The 25,694-nt window shown below is 39.3% G+C and overlaps 1 protein-coding gene across 10 annotated transcripts in view; it reads right to left on the bottom strand.

Annotated features, from left to right (window-relative positions):
- Positions 1–25,694, bottom strand: part of MEF2A (myocyte enhancer factor 2A) — a 1,032,288-nt gene that overhangs the window by 243,323 nt on the left and 763,271 nt on the right. For all 10 annotated transcript variants that reach the window (XM_044078398.1, XM_044078400.1, XM_044078392.1 and 7 more), the window contains one exon: positions 10,089–10,148. In XM_044078398.1, coding sequence (XP_043934333.1) covers positions 10,089–10,148 — 60 coding nt within the window. The remainder of the gene's footprint in view (positions 1–10,088; positions 10,149–25,694) is intronic.

The following is a 25,694-nucleotide window of genomic DNA, read 5'->3' as shown; positions in this document are numbered from 1 at the left end:
GATTACCAAGTTAATCAAAACAAATCCTTTATTTTCCAGATCAACCCTATAGCACATAGACAGCATCTCTTCCCAGACTCTTCTTTTCATATGGCTTACTCCCTTAAATATCTAGGAGTTTCTTATGACCACTCTTCTTCTTCCATTCTGCATTCTAATTTATTAAAAACCTGGCTTTCTATCTCCCAAGACATCTCGAGATGGCAACAGTTAAAACTGCCTATGTTAACTAAAACTTCTATCATTAAAATGAATATTCTTCCAAAGCTCCTTTATTATCTCAATGCATCTCTCTCCTCTACTCCAAATCTCTTCTTTAACAGAGTGCACAAAGCCTTCGCAAAATTCATATGGCACCCTAAGGCTGTAAGAATTTCGTATCAAAGACTTCACCGAAATCTAAGGGTGGCCTAGCGATGCCTAATCTCCTTCTATACTACAGAATCATCCACGCAAACAGGATAATTACAATTGCTAATCACCAATCAAACTCTCCTACTTGGACTCCTCTTTGGGTCAGAATGTGGTATAATCATGCCCTAAATAATAATCTTAACCCAAAAGTTCTGCCTTTTTTAAGCAAATTAAACCTTAAGAAACTAAAACTACATTACTCCTTAAAGGTTATAATAAAAACTTTTCAGGAGTTATTCCAATCCCTTAATCTAGGTAATGCAATCCTCCTCTTTCAGCCAATCCATCTTAACCCAAACTTAAACCTGAACTGTAAAATGATTAAAACAGCAATAAAAAGAGTGTTCCAAACGGTGCAAGTACCTCTCGGCTCACGATAAAAAATGTAGCAATAATTCCAAATAAAATGGCTGAGAGGTAGCCAAGGTGTATTAATAAATCTCAAACGCCAAAAAGCTTCCACAAACCAAAAACAGGGTAAAAAACACCAAACTCGAGCCTTGAGAGAAATCCACAGATTTATTGAGCCAAACTGCTAAAATAAAGACCGTAGTACTCCACTTAAAACCACTGCAAACAAAGGGTATGTAAAGCGCTTTTCGTTCGGGTTGTCGTCTGATGAAGTTCAGGTATTAACCCGAACGAAAAGCACTTTACATACCCTTTGTTTGCAGTGGTTTTAAGTGGAGTACTACGGTCTTTATTTTAGCAGTTTAGCTCAATAAATCTGTGGATTTCTCTCGAGGCTCGAGTTTGGTGTTTTTTACCCTGTTTTTGTATTAATAAATCTACCATAGACTGTTCACCAAATGAAAAACTCGTCAAAATAGGAGAGATACAATGAAATCTGTATTTATTCCGTATATGAACAGTAAGTGCTTTCACAGTAGCTTCATCAGATCGTTAAAATTTGAAACAGCTCATTAAGCTGCTATATATACATCACATGTTAACATTAATTAATCAATGAAAGTTTTAAAAAAGACATATACTAACTATGCTGTAGTGTGCTACCAACAGGAGCATTGGATTCAAAATCGCTAGCAAAAGAATAATAATCGCATTCAACATTCCCATTAATAACATTATCAAGAACATTGCATTTACAGTTCCAATCCCTTGCCATTGACTACACATAAAAAAATCACAATCCAGCGTTCACTAAAACAACATTGTACAGTATATAGACATGTGCACTAAGATACCAAAGGACTATATGAAAAACATTACAAAAGTACAGTTGATCCATCGCCATTGGCAACATCTAAAAAAGTTGCGATTCAATGTTCGCAGAAGCAACTTTATACAGTAAAAAACGTATGCATTAAAATGCTATAGATGTCAGGCTACGACAGAATAATAATGCATAACTTACTAATTATTATAGGTACAACTGCAATCTCCTGCTAAACGCAAGAGAGTCATCAAAAATAAATCAACGTTCTCGGTGGAACACCTAACAACATTAACAAGTGCTGGAGATGCTATAAAAAATGTAAACATTAGTAGCTTACAGGTACAATACGCCAGGGATTAATCCGTTGCTAATACTACTATTCTATTAACAAAGATAATAAGTAAGAAGAAATGCCAAATACTGCCTTAGCCAGATAATCACTTCCAAACACTCGTGTATATATAATAAAGATAAACCAAACCAAGCTGTGAGTGATGGAGTGAAGCAGAACAAATGCTCCAAAAATAGTCCAGAAATAGTACAAAACTTTAATCCAAGTATTGTAAGGCACGAATACAATACACTAAGTTGCAGTTGATAAGCGCTTTCACCCAAACATGAGCTTCATCAGATCAAATCACTGCTACCCATAATACACTTATATATTATCTGACGCCCTATCAAATAACTTCATCAAACAATTGATTTCAATTAAAACCTATTCAAACATATTTCAAACACATTTAAAATGATAAAACTCTTGTTTGTAATTTAAAACATGTATCTATACTTGCCAATCCAAAGCTACTTATGCAAAATAAAAATATATGTACATATAAGAATTATGTTAAAAACTATAGCATGATAGGCTGGTAGTGCTGTTATATAAAACATTAACGTGATATCTAACTTACAATTGCCTAAATCTGGTCTATATAAGAGTGGTCAGAATCAGAGTGGTCGAAATCAGAGAAAAATATAAACATATACTAATTGCACTTAAATTTGACATTTCTCCTTTTCTTTAGAGCCGGCTTTATAGAGGCTCTCTCATTTAACCCAGAGCCCCTATCAGCTCGTAATCTTATGATCCACTTACTTTCTCTGTCCTCAGTGTGGGTCCTGATGTCTCCCCCCCTAATGTTAGGTTCAAGGAAGCCGCTTTCGAGCATAGCAATTGCTGTTCAAACCTCTTAAATAGTAGAACCGAAGAGCCCAGGTCTACACCCCGGGGCTCATAATCGAGTTCTATATCTGTTTCTCCTTGTTGTTTCTGCATCTCGTATGTACTTTGTAAACGTTGTAAATGTTATAAGTATTAGATCGTTTCAGTTCTAAGCAATTCTGCTTCTGTTAAGGCAGGAATCAAAGTAAATCACGTAAACAAGAAATGCCAAATACTGCCTTAGCCAGATAATCACTTCCAAACACTCGTGTATATATAATAAAGATAAACCAAACCAAGCTGTGAGTGATGGAGTGAAGCAGAACAAATGCTCCAAAAATAGTCCAGAAATAGTACAAAACTTTAATCCAAGTATTGTAAGGCACGAATACAATAGACTAAGTTGCAGTTGATAAGCGCTTTCACCCAAACATGAGCTTCATCAGATCAAATCACTGCTACCCATAATACACTTATATATTATCTGACGCCCTATCAAATAACTTCATCAAACAATTGATTTCAATTAAAACCTATTCAAACATATTTCAAACACATTTAAAATGATAAAACTCTTGTTTGTAATTTAAAATATATTTCAAACATATTCAAGAACATCATTAGAGGACAAGGCATGCGTACATTCAGACTTAATGCTACTAATGCAGGTTTTGAGACAGCTATCAATGATTTGAAAGGTAGATTGATAGAACATGGGTATGGTGATAAAGAGATTGAGAGCCAGTTAGGAGACATTAGTGAACTTAGACAAGGTAGAGCGGCTCCATATTTTGGACCAAGACAAGTGAGAGATGAGAATCCTCATGTTATTAACAAAGAGGTCAAGATTTCATTACCATATACTAATGATTGCGAAGTCCTTAAAGACATTATTGGTAAGCATTGGTCAATATTATGCACAGATGAGGGAATTAGGAAAGTGATAGGAGAAGTACCACGTTTTTTATTTAGGAATAAGTTGAATCTTAGGAGGCTACTATGCTATTCTAAGAAGGATGGACGGCACTTAGGGACCAATTATACTAAGGCATGTGGACGTTGTAATCAGTGTATACATATAGATAATGATACAGTGTTTATACATCCAGATTCACATATGCATTTTAAGACTCAGGTGGGTGCCACATGTATGAGTACAAACATTGTATACTTGGCAGTTTGCCAGGTATGCAACGCATTCTATATAGGAAAGACCAATCGTCAGTTTAAAGATAGAATACGTGAGCATGTATACCATATGAGGAAGGGCAATTTGCATAATGCACTAGCCAAACATGTGGCTGAGTTAGGTGATGGACATCATTTTTTGTTCAGGGCTTTGGAACATATAGAACCTAACATTAGGGGGGGAGACATCAGGAACCACACTGAGGACAGAGAAAGTAAGTGGATCATAAGATTACGAGCTGATAGGGGCTCTGGGTTAAACGAGAGAGCCTCTATAAAGCCGGCTCTAGAGAAAAGGAGAAATGTCAAATTTAAGTGCAATTAGTATATGTTTATATTTTTCTCTGATTTCGACCACTTTTATATCCCTCTCTGATTCTGACCACTCTTATATAGACCAGATTTAGGCAATTGTAAGTTAGATATCACGTTAATGTTTTATATAACAGCACTACCAGCCTATTATGCTATAGTTTTTAACATAATTCTTATATGTACATATATTTTTATTTTGCATAAGTAGCTTTGGATTGGCAAGTATAGATACATGTTTTAAATTACAAACAAGAGTTTTATCATTTTAAATGTGTTTGAAATATGTTTGAATAGGTTTTAATTGAAATCAATTGTTTGATGAAGTTATTTGATAGGGCATCAGATAATATATAAGTGTATTATGGGTAGCAGAGATTTGATCTGATGAAGCTCATGTTTGGGTGAAAGCGCTTATCAACTGCAACTTAGTGTATTGTATTCGTGCCTTACAATACTTGGATTAAAGTTTTGTACTATTTCTGGACTATTTTTGGAGCATTTGTTCTGCTTCACTCCATCACTCACAGCTTGGTTTGGTTTATCTTTATTATAAAGATAATAAGTACATGATACAAATGTATGTGTATATATAATGCAAGGTGGCATCTAAGCATGTATCAGCCACCTATTACTTAGATCTCATTATTTAATACGAGTGCATCTTACAAAATTTGTACAGTGCACCTGTTATTAAGAAGAAATACTAATCCTGTTATTCATTTGTAATAATTAGTATTGCTACAACATCTAAAATAAGTATACAGCCTATAATCAACAACCTGTTTGTTGGAATCAGGTAGTGGGTACCTACTATACATCTAACATAATATACGGAACTGTTTTTACATAAGTATCTTTGTCTAAAATCAAGTTAGTGCAACTATAATTCATAAACGGGTAACACAACTCTCACGTGAAAATTCATGTAAGAAAAATCTGGAAAAAACCCAATCAGAAGTATATTATGTGTCCAGTTACTCATAAATAGGAGAACAAAATACATCTAATGAACATACCTAAAAAAGGGGACATCTCTATATTCCATTATAGACCCGGTGTAATATTCATATTTCACCATATGGCTATCATTATAGTTATTATAGCTCGATGATTATAGATAGAGATGTCCCCTTTTTTAGGTATGTTCATTAAAATTACGGTTGGCCATGCTAAAGCACATGTTACAGCCTGTGTTCCCATTTACACTGACTGCTATCTGCTCTTTTCTTATCTTTATTTCCCTCCCAGAGATGAAAAACAGTTTGCATTTTTTTCAATAAACATGAAATTTTATTCCAAGGAAAAAGTGGCTGGCTACTTTTAAGTAAATAGAGTGTACACTGTAATATTAAATGTATTAAATGTATTAAAGTATTAAGGCTTCAGGGAAGCAACCACTACTTGTATATCTTATTTACTTCTCACAATTTCAAATTTTATTTTTCAATGAACTGCTTGCCACTGTACCTTTAAATGTTAATTACATTGTACTTCTCTTGACAAAGAATAATCGGGGCTCTCAAGATTAAATGCTTACACATGCAGACAGCTCCGCTCCAAATAAAAGCAGTCAGCAATGAGGGGAAGAACAGCTAGTAAATTCACATGAAAGAAGCCTTGTACATTTTACTGAGATCACACTGTTCAGACTTCCCTTACCGTATGCACCTGCAAATTTGTGGTCTCCCACTAAGTGCATATGCTGATGGAAAAATAGCTAATTACTTTGGAAAAGTAAGAGGCCTACCATCTCCATGCCTTTTATCATTTTGTCATATATGACAAACCTATTTGCTTGCAAAACCCTTAGCTATAGCTTAAACAAAAGATATTAATCTAAACATCCTTCCCATGTAAAATCAGGGGAAATTATTATCTTAACTCTGCATATAAATATGATCAATACACTTTTGTACTGCAACTCAACAGCCCAAGATCACAAGATTATATTAACTTTAACTTGACTCTAACCCAGGCCTTGTAAAGCCTATATATCTTACAAGTAAGAAAAAGTGTGTGTTTGCTTTATCTTTAACATATACAGCAGTTACTGATAAGGTACCCCCATCAAACATTAAAGATATCACTGACCACACATTGTACAAATCTGCTTTAATATGCAATTTATATCCTGTCATTTTGTACAAATATTAATAAGAATAAAAACAGTTTACCTACAGTTACTTCTTCATTTTGTCAACAAAATTCCAGTTTTTCTCAACTCCTATTTTTTTTTGCAACATTTCACATCTGTTCTTAAATCCAAGGGAAATTATATGTTATAGTATTCACTAATTTCAATCTTGCTGGTCTTCATGATCATATCCATTTCTCAACATCAGTCTCTGGTTCAAGTCCAATATATTGCTGATTATACAATAAATGCTGATTACTATTCAAAAACAAGCATGCTGATTTGACAGTCCAACTAGTGTGCCTATTGTAAACTGAGCATATACCAAAAGAAAAAAGTCCAGCCGCTGAAGTATCATTGAGCAGCAGACTTTCTATTGGCTATACTGAAGGAGAGAGCAAAATACAAGACAAATCATGTACATTCTGCAAAACTAAACAAACAAAAATCTACCTGATCACTCATAAATCTTTATTTTTTAAAATAGTTAATAGTCTTTTCCATTGCTTCTCCTGCACTGATGTACTGTGCAAGTGGGGGAACATAAGTCTCATACGCATGAGCAGTACATTGGCATAGGGAAGACAACACAAAAGAAAACTGAAGTGCCCTTATACAAATACATTATTTAAGAAGGGTAAGCAATTTCTTAAATAATGTAACTGTATAACAGCAAAAATCCACTCCTACTTGTGGGTATATCAGGATATACACATGGTTGGCTTTGTTTAATAACTTGGGCTTTGCTCTCGTAATCAAACCACAACAACCATGCATAAATCCCAATGTACCCATGCACAGTCATAGATTATTACTTAATTATTCTAGTATGGAAAAGGTTTCACTAGCAAAGTCTTTCTATGGGTTTTATAACTGTCAGAATGAGAAGCAGAGTCCCCTTGGAGGCTCACTCTTTGTCGTATAAACATTTTTATTTCTCTTTAGCTTGTTCTGCATCAAAAATGTCTTTAATCCTCCAGGGAAAAATACTCTGATGACAGATGAATAAAGCAGCTTTAATTATGTACCTTCTTCTCAACAGTCCACGAGTACTGAGATAAACTTGCTTCCCTTCTGCCTAGTGTTCACTGAATAATTATGTTCTATAAACTTTCTGCCATCCCCATTTTAAACAATTTTCCTTTCAGCCAAAGTCATGTCAGGAGCAACTCTTTCTGGTGGCATGACTGCATCTATACTATTACAGGTCTAGGGGATTTCTCATGGTCAGATTTGAAGAATACACATGATGTGCCCTCTCAATTAACAAATCCTGCTATGGAACACCAGTCCAGTTGTTTATTTGTACTTTCAAAATATTAATGCATTCTTTTCCTTCCAGTTTCTCAGGTAAAGCAGGAAATCTCAGGTTTTCTGTTGCTTGAAACAGCTCTTCATCAGAAGCCTCATGCACATCCAGCCTTTTCTTTATTTCAGCTAGTTAAAGCTTCTTCTATTTTTCCTGCTTTTTATTTGACTTCATATATTTTTTCAGTGTTTTACTTATTTTAGACATTTCTGATTTGACTTATTTTTTTCTTCTAAATTACCAGTATCCATTTCCTATATTAAAGCTGAAACATGAACTGTGTTTTGCTGAACAGCTGCAAGATTCTTCCCAGCGAGAATTTTTCTCTTTTCCTTTTCTAATTGATTTTCTGTAAGGTTGTTTAAATTTATTTCATTTTTGCTGGCATCCAGACAGTGCAATTATTAGCTAGTAACTGAATTTTACCAAAACCAAAACATTTTTTTTTCACAGTTTCTGTTTTCACACTGGCACACTGGGACAGTTTTTCTTTTCACATAAGGAGTGGTCAAAGAAACCTACTGATTAGTGTGCAGCCATTTTGGAAGTGTATTGTTTCTTTCTTGACTGCTGGATGATCACAAGATCAGTACTTCCTAACCTTTTAGTATTTTTTTTGTGATTTAGGTTTACAGTGCTTCTCAGCTACCTTTATGTTGTAATGTTTGTAAAATTCCCAAGGTAACAATTCTGCCATATTAATTTGCCTTTCAGTGTAAAGAACATCAACCAAAGGTATATCACAATAAGCAACAGGATGTACATGTATTTCTAGTTCTGTATTACACAATCTACATTTGTCAGTATTCCCCAATTTTCCTACAGATTTTGTAACGTAACATATTTGTCAGTATTCCACAATTTTTCTACAGATTTTGTAACGTAACATATAAGTAGTCCATTATTTTGAGACAGTGTTCATATCTTTTGGTTTAAATTCACTTCTTCTTAGTCATTCATATGTCAAGCCTTGGTCAATGCACTCCTGCAGTCCACAACACTTGCTGTTATAAATGCTTACTGTTTGGATTTACTTCCTTGTTTTCTGGTCAAGACATTTATATTCTTTTTCCTTTTTTGGTTTCATTTTCATAGCCTTTCCGTTTTGCTAGTCTGAGCAAAGATGGCATCTGAGACTCATTTTCTTCATGATTTAGAACTTTCACCATATTTGGATCTGCTGATGATGTGCAGTCCCACAAGTGCAGACATAAATATGTGTTTGTGTGTGTACATTTCACCGTTTTACACATCTTTTGTAAATCATAAAGCAGTTTTCCTGAGTTCCTGTTCAAATGATCCTACCTACACTTTTTGGGGCCAGATGGTCATGCGAAAGCAGTAAATTAGAATAGGAAGAACAAGCTGATTTACAGTGTAAACTTTATTCTTAGATGTCAAGGCAGCTTTCAGTATTACTTTAAGTTTTCTGAGATACTTTGTTAAGCTTTGTTCATATCCGTTCATGCTATATTGCCATCTCAGGGAAAATGGAGGGACTAGTTAAGATTTTTGCCTGATAATTTTGGACATCCGTTCATGCTATATTGCCATCTCAGGGAAAATGGAGGGACTAGTTAAGATTTTTGCCTGATAATTTTGGACCGGTTCCTACTTTCATCTAACTTAAGTCCTTCTCTGTTTTGGTAAGAAAGGTGTCCAATGTTATGTATCTCTCTTGCTGCTAACACCACCATTCCATCTAAGATAGCAAAGTTCTACTACACACAGCAGAAGAGGTTATGCTCTTCACAATCAATCTGAAGGGTAACTTTCAGATAGGGAGTAAATTAAGTGTCAAAGTTTTGCAAGCCACCACATACAAATTCATCTACATGGCAGGGAAGCACTCCAGTGATGTTATTATTTCCATCTAGCCAGTAGAATACAGCAGGGCAAAGCTAAGAGGTTCCTGTTCCTGACTTAAAAATGTTGTCTTGCACTTTGTTGCACGAGTAGTGTAATGTGTATGCCAGACCATAAACAAACTTCTTGACCGCCGTATACTTCCAGTCTCAGAAGGACAGGCAGACAAATATCATCATTCTTGGAGTGTCTTAGTGCTTAGATGTATGTATAAAAATGTGTTCTTAAACAAAAACAGTTGCAGCTGCACTACAAAAATATATCAGCAGCCTGTACTATCCTATAATGTCTACATCTTTCTCATGATAAAAAAAAAAACATCTGTTAGCATTTTCAATGAGTTCAAATTCTGACAGGAAAAAGGAATACCATTAAAGCATTAATGGAAAATTACTTCAACTATAAAATGTCTATAAACTGGGTACAGTTAATTACTTAGGTTCTCACTGTTTGCTAAAAGATGTCCTAGAATTTGCAAAGAAAGCAACTGCAAATTCATGTTAATAAAACCAGCACTTACCAACTGGGCTGGGAACAGCTCCGTTTGACACTGTGAGGTCTGCTGTGCCGAGCATCCCACCTAAGAGGATCATAGAGAAAAAAGACAGATATTTACATCTGTTATATCTGTTATCTATTACTACACCATTGCTGCCCAAACTCAGTTTCTACAGGTAGTAGCCTAATGCACAAATTTGTCAAATACATGTTCCTATAGTACACTTAACACAGTAAAAAAATGTTTTGTCTGCATGCTGCTCCTAAATGAAATGCAATACATTTACATGTGGATCATCAAACAGTTCTAATAAATGGCCTCTCCTTACGCAGTCTATGTTTTGCAGGGTTTAAGTCACAAACATCATTTTAATGTACTACTAAACACTGATGTAACCAAATTCAATTAACTTCTAGAGGTATAAAATAAGTTTGTACTGAAACCAATTTTAACTTGTATGTGGCACTCTTAAGCAAAGCCAGGTAACAATGAGTACATTCTCATTTTATATGTTTATTTTAACTCTAGTGATGACAAAATGGAAAACAGTAATTAAAAAAGTCAATGGATGACACTAACTCTTAACCTTCACTGTTGAATATCTCTGCTAAAGTTTATGTACAAACTTGAGCATAAGAGGATATATGACTCATGCTTCAGTTACTAACAGATTTTATTGATTTATTTACAGCTCAAAAATATTTTACTGAAATATTTGTAAGAAAAGCAAATAATGAAAACATTTGAACAAAGACTAAGTAAACACTACATAACACAAACAAAAATAACCATAAACAAAATACAACATATAAACCATAAACTGCATATGAAAATACATGCTGGGCCAGGTACTGCTACATTTTGAAGAGTTACTATAAAACAAAGTTTGTGCTGTTTTTTATTTTTATTGTTTGTTATACTGTATTGATATTGTCATTTGCAAGACATTCAAGATGGTTGCTGACATAACTCTTGAGATGGTTTAGCCATGTCCCACTTCTGCGAAATTCCTTAGGTTGTTTTGACTTCCTCAGCTCTCTCTTTAAGCAGGAATGAACACTGAAAATAATCCTACCCCACCTAAATAAAAAGTATTATCGATGCTGGGAGCAAATAAGACTTCTCACACTTTGTGGATACTGTCCGGATCTGCAACAATGGATGGACTGAAGTATCACTACAAAGGAGTCTTCTAATAGGGCTGCCAGAAGCCAGTCATCCAAGAAAGGGAACAATAGGATAACTCTTCTTCTGCAATGCCTTGACTACCATGGAAAAAACCTTGGTAAACACATTAAATGTAGGTGACAGACCAAACAGCAGCACCCTTTATTGAAGGAGGTGTCAGCCCAGAATGAAGAGAAGGTAATTTTCTGGGTATCTCCGATACTTATGTGTCATTGATCATGTCCAATGAACACCATCTGGGGCTTGTAAAAAGCAGAGATACAATCAACTGGAGACCCAGTATGCGGAACCCAACATACCAGATGCACTCAGAGAAGTCATTCAGATCTAAAATGTGATAGAATCATACCTCACCTCTTTAGAAAGTACAGTTGTGTACACTTACCATAAATGTAGATGTTTGAGTGTATTCACTGTTGCAGTCATCACACTTGGGGTTATCCGCCTACAGGTAGCCCTCAGTCGGCTTGAATACCAGAGTCTTGGGATTTCTGCATCGGTTGCTCTCGCCTTTTCCATGACATCAGGTCGTCAGGGGTATAAAACATGCAGCCGACGCCATTACATCAGTTTTTCTTGCCCCAAATGTCAGGTGCCCCCAAAATAGGAAGCTATTACATGGTTTGGAACACCCCCCAGTAAAAAGTAAATACTACTGCCATAAAAAAGGGCCATAAAGAGGACAGGTAGAAAAGATAGAGAAAACCAGAGGGCTGGAGGGAGGGAAACCAGGACTGCAACAGTGAATACACTTGAACATCTACATTTATGGTAAGTGTACACAACTGTACTATGTTGTTCATGTTTCACTGTTGCAGTCATAACACTCGGGTTGATTCCCAAAGTTGACGAAGGGTGGAGGCAGTCAAGATGTGTTAGGGCTGGCTAGCAGGCCTTGTAAGAATGCTGTAGCAAATCCAGCTCTGGATTTAGAAAAAATAGGTAAGTGGTAATGCTTGGTGATGGTGTGTATAGAACTCCAGGTTGCAGCTTCCAGGATGTCCCTGATAGGGACTTCCCTGAGAAATGCTGTACAGGTGGAAGAAGACCTAGTGGAATGTGTTCTGATCCCCTATGGGGTAGGATTTCCATGGTGCTTGTAGCAGAAATGGATGCAGTGTGCTATCCATTTGGAAATGGTTTACTTTGAAATGGCCTTGCCCTCTGCCCCTGTAGCAAAGCTTACTAGTAGCTGGTCAGGTTTTCTGAAAGGTTTAGTCCTGTCAAGGTAGAACCTGAGCCGTCTGTGCACGTCCAAGGAGTGCAGGATCCTTTCCCCTTTATTCTGAAGATTAGGGAAGAAGGTTGGCAAATGGACGGATTGGTTTAGAGCCACACTGGATACCACCTTAGGCATAAAGGATGGGTTAGGCCTGATGGAAACCCTGTCTGCATGGAAAATAATGAAGGATTTCACAGCCATTAGTGCCTATAACTCAGACACTCTTCTTGCTGAAGTAATGGCTAGAAGCAAGGCTGAAGCAGCACGTTCAAAAGGGGGAAGCGTGAGCTTTTCCAGTACAAAGTTAAGGTCCGAGGCAGGGGTGGGAGCTCTCCTAGGGGGCCTTAAATTGTTAGCCCCTCTCAGGAACTGTTTGATGAGAGGGTTAGAAAAGAGAGATGGCTCAGTATTATAACAAGCTGAGAGATGGCAGAGGCATGAATCATAATGGAGGAGAAGGATTGGCCTCTGTAGAGCAGCTCTGTTATGTAACCAAGGATTTGAGGTAAGAAGGGCACAGCTGTGTCCTTTCCTTTTGACTGATTTCAAGAACAATAACTTTTCCACTTTTCTGCATAGGATTTCCTAGTACTAGGCCTTCTGGCCTCAAGGATGACGTCCAGCACCTGCTTGCTGAGGGTTGCTGGTGGTGTATTCAGGGGATAAGCCAGGCTGCAAGGTTTAGGGTTTGCAACTGGGGATGCAAAATCTGTCCCTCCTGCTGAGACAGCAGGAAAGGTGTGAGATGTAGGTGCCAGGGTGGCACTGCTGTCAGACTGTGTAGGAGTGGGTACCAGTGCTGGGGTGGCCAGTCTGGGGCAATAAGGATTGACCTTTGCCTGTCCTGTTTGATCTTGAGTAGTACTTTTGAGAGGAGGGGCAGAGGGGGAAAGGCATAAATTGAGAGGTTTTCCCATGTGAAGGATAGGGCATCCACCTTCCAGGCCCTGCTGTGAGGTTTCCTGGTGCAGAATTAGCTCAATTGGTCATTCTCGGGGGAGGCAAATAGGCCCACCTCTGGTGTCCCCCACCTCTGGATTAGAAGTTTGAATGAGTTGGGCTCCAATTTCCACTTGTGTGGGTCCAGTAGATTTCTGCTCAAGTCATCTGCCAGTGAATTTTGTTTGCCTGGCAGGAATTGAGCTTGTAGGTGCACTTGGTTGCTCAAGGCTGTGCTCCACAGGGCCATGGCTAACTTGCAGAGTGGGTAAGAATGAGTTCCACCCTGCTTGTTTATGTTCCACATAACTGTGGTGTTGTCTGTCTTTATCAGGAGCTGTCCTTGAAGGATTAGGTATTTGAAGGCTGTCAGAGCATTCTGTACAGCTAGCATCTCTTTATGACTGATATGCAGGAGAATTTGTCCTGGGCTCCATTTGCCTTGAATACATTTGCCTTCCATGTGAGCCCCCCATGCATAGTCTGATGCATCTGTTGTCAGGGTTTGGGCGGTGATGGGTTGAGTGAAAGGCAGTCCCTTGTTGTGGTTGCATGCTTCTGCCCACCAAAGGAACTCTGCCCTTAGACAAGGTATGATACGAATCACTGTTTCCAGGTCCTGAGAATGTTGACACCAGAGACTTTTTAAGTACCACTGAAGTTTCCTCATATGCAGTCTTGCATACGGAATTAGCAGAATGCATGAGGCCATGAACCCTTGGGCTTGCAGTATTTTCCTTGCAGATAACTGGGTTTTGGTGGCCATTAGTTTGAAGTAGTTTGTCAAATAGACCTGCTTTTCTGGAGTGAGGAATGCCATCTGGGAAGTTCTGTTCAAGCTTGCTCCCAGGAATACAATTTTTTGACTGGGCACCAGTTGTGATTTCTTTTTATTGATGGTGTACCCCAGTGAAGTTAGGAGGAGTTTTTACAAATGCCAGGTGCTGAAGCAGCAATTCTTGACTGTCAGTATATAACCCAAAGGGAAGTGTAGAGAACTGACAGTGCATAGAGCCTGCCCTGAAATGTAGACATTTCCTGCAAGACTCGCTTATGGGGATGTGCAGATAAGCTTCTTTTAAGTCCTGGCTGACTAACCAGGCATTCTTGGCTAGCATTGGCAGAAGCTGCTGCAGTGTAAGCATTTTGAATTTTGGGACCACCAGAAGGTGTTGAGAATTGACAGATCCAGGATAGGGTGCCCACAGCCCTCTTTTCTGGGCACCAGGAACAGTCTGGAGTAGAAACCCTGCCCCCATTGTTCTACTGGAACAGGTTGAATAGCCTGATATTGACAGGGGAAAGTACTTGCTTTTGAGCCTCTGCCCACTGGTTTGGAGGAAGGTCTGGCAACCCGCTTGGGGTTGGCAGTGAATGGAAGTAGAATCTGTATCCCTAGGATAAAATGTTTAGAACCCATTGGTCCTGAGTAATGGACATCCAGTTTTTTGCAAGAAGGGCAAGTTTTCCTCCTAGGGGAGCAGGTAATTGGGCATGGCTGGGAAGGATAACTGAAAAGTCATTGTGAACTTTTTCTATAAGGGGGTGGCTTACCACTCTCTGTTTTGGAGGTGGGAGCACTCCATTGTTTCGACCACTGCATACCCTGAGACTGTAGTCTTGGTGGTCTGTTTCCGCTGGGTTTGGACTGAGAAGGCCTGGGAGGGGCTGGAAAGAACCAGTTTTTTAGAAGGCCAATGCCTATTGAATCTAGGTGGCTGCACCTGTGAGAAATCTTTGAGAGTTTGCATAGATTTAGCTTTTTCCTCCATCTTTCTAAGAACTTATTCTGCTTTGGTGCCAAACAAACAGTCCTGATTTAAAGGAGTGTCTAGCAATTTTGCTTTGACATGATCTGTCAAGATTTGTTCATTCAGCCAAGCATGCCTTCTCAGTACAGACCCAGTGACTGCAGCCCTGCAAGATGCTTCTAAGGCATCAAAACCACACTGCAAAGTATGTTTACTAACTTGGTTTGCAGAATGCATTAACTATTGTAAATATTTATTTTCTGCACAATCTGGCAGTAACACCATTTTTTGTTTAATTAGTTCCATAATATGTTTCTGGTACTTCATGTGAAACTGGCAATTCAAAGCTGTAATGGCAAGAGTTGCAGAGGTATATATCTTATTACTCCATCTGTCTAAAGCCCTTGAATCCCTGTCTGAAGGAGTAGAAATTTTGGCTGTAGTAGCCTTAATTCCTTTAGGTCCCTGGGAAATGGTCTCTGGATCTGCAGTAGGATTCTTAAAGAGAATTTTGTGAGAATCAGGTACTCTGTAGTACCTGTCAGGTTTTTCTAGGGACTGGTTGTAGTCAGGAGTAAGACTGGATTCCATGAAGACATCATCTATAATATCCAGAACAGAGGATATGGCTAGAGGCCTGTGCTGAGGCAACTCAAAAAATTCTCTGAGTCTCTTTTTGGACTGAGGATAGTCCTGGCATTCCCAGCAGAAATGCTCTCTTAAAGTATGCAAGGTTTCACCAAAAGAAAAATCCTCTGGAGTGGAGGCAGAGGGAATGGATTCCTCTGCATCTGAATCTTCATAGGTTGATAAGGGTATGTCCTGGTAATCAGAAGGGTCAGAGTCATCAGACTCCTGGTCTGTAGAATCAGAAGGAAACTCAATTATTTGTCTTTAAGCAGGGGAAGGCTGGCTTCCTCTAATTTGAGTAATAAGGTCTTCAGCCATTCTAAGCATTTGTTTTTGTGGCATGGGAGCTTGAGCATGCGCTTTGGTCGTCAGTTTTCTAGGCGTAGTGCGAACTCTGGGCCTGAGAAACTCGGTAGTTTTAGCTAAAAATAAAGTTGTTGGTTTAATACGAATATCGGAAGGTCGGAATACACCCTCAGAAGTCGGTGCCTGCACAGCGGCTCCGGACCCATCCAAGGTAGAGACAACTGCAGGTTCCATAATCGAAGAAGCATCTCGCTGCATACCGGACTCCGAATGGGTCTCACCAGAGGCCTGTGAATCTGTAGAAGCGGGCATCAGGGGCTGCAAAGGTGCCTCACTGAGTATGGGTGGACTGGCGACTAGCTTAACGGAAGCGTCGTCGGCAGTTTTGGACCTATGCGGTCTGTCTCTGTCTTTACGTTTTTTTCGGAAGATCAGTAGTCGGATGGCTTATCGAAGCCATTTAGGAATATTGCGAATGAGAGAGAAAGAATTTAGTGACAAAGATAGCCCAACGACGAATGGTTCAGGTGTTAAACAAGGCACAAAACCGACAGCGAGGGACGTCATGGTCTGGGCCTAAACAGATGATGCAGTAAGAATGAAAATCTCTGTGAGGTATTTGCTTTCCACAGGCAAGGCAATTGTTAACTTTTTCTGACATTAGTTAGAGCAAGAAAAAAGGATCCCCAATGGGGTACTTAGCTTTAGAAGACTTCAGGTTTGAAAATCGAAAAATGAAAATTTCAGGTAGTGGCCAACCAGCACTCGTGAACTGCTTCTGCTTCGGGCTCCTCCATGGCAAGAAAGACTGATTTAATGGCATCGGCTGCATGTTTTATACCCCTGACGACCTGACGTCATGGAAGAGGCGACAGCATCTGATGCAGAAATCCCAAGACTCTGGTATTCGGGTTGACTGAGTGCTACCTGCAGGCAGATAACCCCAAGTGTGAAGACTGCAACAGTGAAACATGAAGAACATCAAAGGGAGGACAAAAAAAATCCCATACTGCCTTTTTCCTGTTCCAAGAGAGCCACAGTAACTGACCAGCATCCTAAAGAAGCCCTTGCTGTAGGAAGACTCAAGAGCTCCAACACATGGCTAATTGAGGCTGCCTCCAGAAAAAAAAAAAGTTCATGGTAATGGTTCTCCAAGCTTGGGCAAACTTGGAAAATTGACTACTCATGTGAATTCCCGAGAGACATTCACAACTTAAGTTCCCGTAAACCCATCTCTTAGATAACATACCAGGGAGACTCAGAATGGGTAAAGCTGTCCAATGCCAGAGCATCTTTCTCTGTCTGTGACAAGCTTCTTCTTACTAGGTTACTGCAGTGTTATGAAAGAAGACAAGGGAGTGTGGGGGAGTCAATAAGATCTTCTGCAGTGATCAAATATGGGGGTCTTTTTCTGTTCCTTTATTCCATCCTGAATAGCCTCCCCACTGAATGGCACACAGCAACAGTTATCCCACCCCACAAAGGGGGAGCCACCACTGAACCCGGGAATAATCGACCTATTAGCCTGACGAGCCTGGTCTGCAAGGCCATGGAACGTATCATCATGGAACTCATAAACAAAGACATTGGTAACCTCCAAACTCTGGATACCACCCAGTTCGGGTTTGTGAAAGGCAGATCATGCCTCCTGAACCTAATTGACTTCTTTGAGGCAGTCACCAAAGCCATGGATGAGGGTAAGGTGATTCACACAGCCTATCTTGACCTCGCCAAGGCTTTCAACACCATCCCCCATTCTGGAATTATAGCTAAACTCACTAAACTAGGTATAAATCCCTACGTCACAAGATGGGCTGCCAACTGGCTCACTGACAGAACCCATACTGTAAAAGTTGCAGACTCCAAATCTGACCTCAAAGCAGTGACAAGTGAAGTACCACAGGGTTCCGCCTGGACCTCTCCTGTTTGGTATCTACTTCTCTGAAGTACAGGCTAACACAGAAGGCCTCTGGCTAACTAAGTTCGCAGATGACTGCAAACTAGGAGCCATAGTCAAGTCTCCAAATGATGTGGACATCCTACAGAAGGGCCTCACTGAGACAGATGCCTGGTGTCAGAGCCATGGCCTCAAGCTCAATGCCAAAAATTGCAGTGTCATTCCCTTTGGTAAAAACTCTGTACCCATGAACTACCACATAGGCAGCAATCTACTTAACACTGAATGCGTGATAAGAGACCTTGGGACCCAGGTGGACAGTAGTCTCTCCTTTGATAGTCACATCGCCACAGTAGTCAGGAAATCCTTCTACGTGACACACCTCATCATAAAAGGGTTCTCATCCAAGAAAAATGAGGTCATTGTTCCCCTCTACTCGTCACTCTTTAGACCCATTATAGAGTACAACGCCCCTTTTGGAATGTACCTCACAAGACATCTGCAGCAGCTGGAAAGACCACAGAAGTACCTCACAAAAAGGATTACTGGCCTCAAATAAATGCCCTACACTGACCGCCTCAAAAAACTCCAGCTTTACTCCGTAGCATTTCGCCTACTCCGAGGTGATCTCTGCCTAACATATAACGCTATGTCAAACCCAGAACTGTTGGACATGCTACACCTAAAGAAATCCCAATCCCTCTGAGCTACACACTCTAGGGACCTAAACCTTGTCACTAGAATAAACAGGACACGCTGGAGGGATAGAGTCCTGTCCCAGAGACTTCCTATATCTGGAACAAGCTACCCATCTATGTCAAGCAAAGTTCTTCATTAGCACTCTTCAAGAAAAATCTTGATAAGTGGATGGGAAATAGGAAATACACCCCGGGATCACTTCTGTGTCTCTGCTGGACAGTGGCACAGGAAAATAACTTTCTTGGGTGGCGTAAGCTATGGAACCTTGCTGGCTAGGCTTATGCAGGCCCTTGGGCCGATAGCCTAGTACCTACCTATGAACCTATGTCTGTGCATGAAGTCCTGCACAATTACATTCCAAGATATTTTTGCCTTGGCCACAGCCTCAGAACAATTAAAATTGCAGGCAGTTAAATGAAAGTCCATTTGGGAGGCCACTGTTAGGGTCTTCTCCATAGATTCCTGGATCCTAGAGTCAGGGAGCTCTGCTAACTTATCCATAGTCAGGATGACAAGAAAAAAGCAGAACAGTGGCAGGTATGAAACATAATAGCTCAAAGTGACACGAAACCTCTTGCCTATCCTGTCCAATGCTTTGGACTCCTTATCTGCTGTCAAGATGGAAAGTTACTGTGGCCCTTGTAATTTATGCTAGAACAAAAAAAGCACAAAGGAAGATGTTCTAGAATGTTTAGCCAGAACATCATACCATAATCAAGGAGGCTTGCAAAGGGCTCCAACCTTCATATGAACAGGAGAATGAGACTCGGGGCTTATCTAGGTTGCAGTGCTGGCAACCCTCAGAAGCTGCTCCACTTAAATGAGGAATGACTGAGGGTTCTTTAGTCTTCTTCCACAAATAATGGTTAAGTCTCTTTCGGGGAAAAGAAGACAGCCTAAGCATTTCATCAAAAGAGGGTTCATAACAATAGGATCTATATGGAGGGACTGTGCTAGTATCCTTGACGGTTTCAAAAGAACAAGCTCTGACCCTTCAGAATCTACCTTCAGAGTTAGGCACCAACCTCAAGCTAGCTCCAAAAAAAGGGTTGCTCTGATGGCATGACAGATGCTTGAGCATGAGGTGAAAGATGGAGGGAAAAGCAACAAGTCCTAATACATGAAGAAGTGTATACCTCAGGTGGCACCTGCTCAAACAAAGCCTATGAAGGGCCTTGCAGGTTCTCCAGACTACACTTCCTAAGGCTGCATTTCAACACGTTAGGACAGTCCCATAGGCATACCTCTCAACTGTTCAGATTTCTGCAGAATGTCTACATTTTGGCCTATTTTTGGTCTGTTCCTCATAAAATTTATATTCTTCTGGTAAGGCACTAAATAATAACAGACATTTGAGTTTCAGATTTTATATTCTTCACAAAATGCAAGCTAGTTCAAAACATGTTTTTCTACCACACTTTTTAAGATTTTAATAGCATTTGTCCCTGATTTGGGACCTTTGTACCCTCCCCCCCCATTAATTTTGGCTTTGCCCAATTTTTTGTGCTTGGATGTTTTGAGGGTATGCACATAGGATATTAAAAAAAACTGTTTGTTACACTTGCACACTCGGTGCTCTAGAAACCCATGTTTCCACCAGGCACCAAAGGGTTATTATGTTTTCCCTTCATCTCATGCTGATTAGGCAATGCTGGGAAGGAAAATGCAAAAAAAAAAGTGTGCTCTGTTGGCCTGAGATCAACTAAAGTTCCACAGCTAGAGAAACCCGAAGGAATGAATGGCAATATGCTCGAGCACAGAAGAAGCTGTGCTGAACCTCAGAACTCATTCCACAGGTATCTGTTAAAAGAATGCTTCTAGTTCCTACTTCCTTGTCAATGGCAGAAATGGCATGAGGATGATCCCTTGATAGTTGAGGCAGTGCTTCAAGGCCACAATATGGCAGACGGTGTCTTTTTTGAGCTGAGTAAAGAAGGCTGTGGAGAATAACTGTCTTTGTGCTTTCTTACCTGATTTCCTTGTTCTGACTTTCATCTGTGAGTGCATCAATACACCTCTTGCTGACCTCTGCTCCATTCTGCAAACTACAAGACAGGCCTCACACTTGTTCAACCTTCTCCTCCTAGTAAACAGGATAATTTGCTAGGACTCTTCACACTTCTGCATGGTATGCTCCTCTCCCATGCAGTATGTTAAACACAGATTGTTCCTGGCAAATAATCACATGACCAGAAGAATATTTAGGTTTATGTTTTTTAGACATCAAACTTGGAAATGATCCTCTGACAAACAAAAGGAATGAGATCCAAGTTGTACAAGCAGTAAAAGAAGAGCTGGAAAGTATTATTCTGGGCATGCCCTATAAAATCTGACATGAGAGATCATGAAGCATATCAAGAGAAGGTGATTACACCCCTCTGTGAGGAATCCAAAGAATACAAGAATTCCGTGCAAAGACAGGATCCTTAGATGCAGACATCTTAGTCATTATCCACTGCGGGGGACCACTTTCTGTAAGAAACTGTAGATAGCTGTCTTCTTTCTTGTCATACCAGCAATATACTCTATGTGTAATACCCTATAGTAGAGCATTCAACTGTTCCTAATTTCTTCAGCAATGACAGACTCCCTCCATGGGCTTATTTCTTGCCTTGGGCATCAGTCTGGGTTCTCCACGAGAACAGAATGGCCACTCAGGTTACAAGAAGGGAAATATATTCAGTTTACAGCAGCCATGGTCCCCTAAATGGCAGCCATACACCAATTTATTAATCATAAGAGAAACAATGTTTGGACCTCCTGGGCCATGGTGCATTATAAAACTGTGTATATTACGGATGAAAGAGCGGGGAAGACTAAGAAACAAGGAGAGACTGGGATTTTGGATGCAGACCTTTAAGGAGAATAACAATAATCATATGAAATATTATACTCAAAGTAGTAGAAAGTATTCTAAGAACTAAGCCAATGGGGGGAATGAAGAAATGAGATTCTGCTGATATGGATGACTGCAATTAGGGATACAGACAATAGGCAAAAGGCTGCTGGAATTTATTGGAGAAAACTGGCAAAAGAACCAAGGTATTTAGAATAAATAACTAGAGAGTGAAAGGTAATGGAATGGGAAGACACCAAGAACTTATTTGGACTGCAGATTAGATGTTGCCTTCCTTATCAAGGACTGATATCACAGTATAGGCAAAGAGAAAGAAATGGGGGGGGGTCCTAAATGAAAGACCAGCACTGGTACTGTTTTTCGTAGAATCTACAAGAGTATCTGCCATTAAAAAAGGAATAATTAGTACAGGATATAAAATATTACATGATAACTATAACAATCAGTCAGAGGAGGTTAGAAATGATTGGGAAGAGAGACTGAATAAGCAATTCACAAAGAAACAATGAGGAGATGTATGTATGTCTCCCAAATATGCAACAATGTCTAGAAGAATTAGGATCTTTGCTTGGAAGTGTTTACATAGGTATTTTTATAACTCAAGTAGACTCCAAAGTTTATCGCAGACAGACATCAAATGTTGGAGATATGATGGGGAAGGAAGAGGTAACTGGTTCTGGGAGTGTAATGAGTTGGCAGACTTTAAAGATTCCCTACAGACTGCTCTGTCAGACATACTGGTTGAGCAAATTGGTGCAACTAAAATGATTTTTTGAGCTATATTACAGAATCGAAATTTCCTACACATGGTAAGGCCTTACTGAGTCTAATTATGGTGGCTGCCAAAAAAGCAATTACTAGAAAATGGAAATCAAAGTCTAAACCAAGAGTACTTGAAGTACTGAATATAGAAACAGAGATAAAACAACTGGAATTTGGCATTGTTAGAAAAGAGTGGGAGCAAATTACATAGGAAAAATGGGAAATGAAGGCATGATTTGAATGAGCTTTGTAATGTCTGACTGACAATGACTGGATAGAATATAAGTGATGTATAATGTTTCCAACTACAATTGTGTCGACATGGCCTGTAAATTATAATGTTTGCAGACGGAATTGTATCAGACTGGTTTGTTTTCATTTATATAAATGTAAGCTTGCTTATGTCATTTGTGATGATTTAATAACGATGTCTCTTGTTTAACAAAAAAGAAAAAAAATGAACCAGTTTTAAAAGATGGGAAAAACTGTGTATATTATGCAAATCCCTGCCACCATCTGCAGTGTCTGGAGGCAAAGAATATGCCTCTCACAGAACAAAATAATTATAGTTATTTATTTATGCTTTCTTAACCAGGTTAGTCCCACTAAGCCAGTGGCCCATTTTCAGGAGAGAAATGATGTGGCACTCATACTTGCCAGAGGGAACCTGGCTAAGGCACTAGGGAAATTCCTCCATTCTCTTTTTGATAAGTGCCATGGGATCCTTTACCCCAATCTGAGATATGACCCTGGCAAACAGGACCTTGGTTTAATATCTCACCTGAAAGGCAGCACACAGGAGTGCAGAACCCCCCTTATGCTGCACAGCAGTGTTAACACTGGAAATTAATCCAGGCAACCTTGTGTAGGAATAGAACCTGCAGCCTTCTGATTTTCCAGAACCAAAGGCAAGTGTGTCATCTGTTGGGCTACTGACACTGCTGCTCACTTAACGCAACAATTCACAACTGTATCAGACTACAGCAGTGTGCTTCTTACAGCATATCAGTGCAGATATGCAAGTCAAAATTCTTCACTTTTTCCCAGATGAATATTTAATTATAAGCTATTGTAAGTATGCTACGTTTCTTAGACTGTAATTCACTTCAACACCCACACTACAAGACTTGTCTGCTTAAGCTATAAACTACAATGCACCAATAAAGGAAGCAAAACGCCCATTACACAATTGGTAATAATTACACAACTGGTGGTAAGGGAAAAGGGAGTCAATACTGGAAAGACATGAATTGATCAGTTATGTACTATTACTTAAGATTTTCACAAAAGCAGAATATTTCCTTCCATTGCTGTACTTCCAGTAATCGAAACCTATAGTTGGATAAACAAGCAAGGTAACAAAAAGAAGTTACATCATCTAGCAAGCATACCATGAAAAAGCGCTATAGCAAAACTAGCCCTGGCTTTAGAAGGCTGCACTGATAGTGGTAAAATAAACTTTAACAGGTCCTGTGCATATTTGCTGGAAGAGCTATAAAAAAAAAAAAAAAAAAAAAAAAAAAAAACAGTACAACTGGTTAGCCCACTTAAGAGTGTTTGCTTTTATATACAAGCACTCAATGTGTTACAGATAAATGAAACAAAAATACAGCTTGATTTCCAAAAGTCCTTAGTCCTGAAGACATGAACCCAAAGGTTACTTCTACTTCACTGTGATGGGAATGAGCGTAAAATGATAGAAAATGTATCCCATAATTTAGACATAGACATTGTTTTGAGTTTGCAAGATTCAATTTTTTTCTTAGACCTAGGTATGCTCACATAATCAAATACATGTTGTGATATTATAATATATGCATTGCACCTGAACCATGGTTAAATTTCACATATTTACTTGTTCAATGTTCTACAATGTAATTTCCTGTCTTAGTTACGTCTTTCTATAAAAGTTAGTAGTATCCTTCTGCCTTAAAATGCTTGGCAATTTGTGGAAAAACCCACTCTGATGTGAATTTAACTACCGAAGTTTCATAACTACTGAAGTTTCACCTATTTATGTATTTCTGACTATTCTGTAATAACCTCCTTTACCTGGGTCTTAGCTAAGAAGGGATTCCAGTCATGGTCTTCACGAAGAGACAGTTTACTTACCTCCTTCTACTGCCAGCCTTATAGCTCTTGGTTTCATAAGGCACTGTAAAAACCACTATTTGCTCACTGAAAATAAATTCCTGATCACAGTCCAAGGAACTCTCTCTGTGAGAGGTGTAAATAATTAAACTGGAGCCATCCCTCACTCAGTCAGTTGCATGCAGTAAGCATAACATAGTCACCTACACCTATGCAACATCCCCAGACTGTCAACATAAAATTGTGGTACACTAATGCTGTTAAAAACATCTCTACTCAAACCTCTTAGAATTCCTAGGTCTAAACAACAGCGAAAGCCTTTGATCCTATTCTCTGCACGCAACCCCTCATCAACAGAACAAAACTAGCAAACAGCACACTCCGACATTACAAAGGGGTCACTCATCTGACAAGCAGAAGCTCTTTAGGCAGAAAGGCCAAGGGAATACGTGTGTCAATGTCCTGGTCATAGGTGAGTCGACAGTCAGACACACAGATGCACCACTTACCAGGCAGAGCAAAGATAAGGTTAGCTGCCTCTCAGGTGTCGGGATCCACAATGTCACAATGGCTCTCTGTCCCTTCTCCCTAGGGGCACATCTGGCCTGGTCACTGTACATTTGAGAGGGAATGACTTGAGACACACACCCCACGTATTACACGAAGAGGGACATGATGGAGCTCTCCGAATATGCATAAGAAATTGATGAGAAACTAGCCTTGAGCAATATCCTACCATCACAAAAACAGATACTACAAATAAATCAAAAGATAAGACTTTAATCACTGGCTTACTTGCTGGGGCCATCCAATATACCTCAGACTGGAAGGAGATGACTGACAATCCTATCTGCTTTACTAGGAGTGGCCTGCACCTCTCTCTCTTCATAGCATACATATACTGACCAGGACTATTTAATCCCTCGTAGTACCTTTTTTAAGCAAGGCATTCTCCTCAAATTGCCTACACAGCCAAACAAAATCAAAGCTACATAAAAGTTGCAGTGCTCAATGTCTGAAGACTAAACAAGAAGTTGCACTCTTTACAAATATTGCTAACTCTTGAAAATATAAATATCCGTGTAGTTACTGAAAACAGTTTTAAAATAATGATAGTATCCCTGCAGTGTTTGGTTTTAACGTTTACCACAGTTTAGGCCTGGCACCAAAAATAGTGATGTTATTGGAGAGGATGTGTCTGTATTCCTAAGAAATCAATTGACCTCCATAGCTCTTAATGCAGGACAACAAATGCGAACTCCCCTACATTCTTCTCACAGTAAAT

This window comes from Protopterus annectens, chromosome 7.part0, assembly GCF_019279795.1.
Source record: "Protopterus annectens isolate FY-2018-M chromosome 7.part0, PAN1.0, whole genome shotgun sequence".
NCBI classification, from domain to species: domain Eukaryota; kingdom Metazoa; phylum Chordata; order Ceratodontiformes; family Protopteridae; genus Protopterus; species Protopterus annectens.
This window is presented reverse-complemented; position numbering and strand designations above follow the sequence as displayed.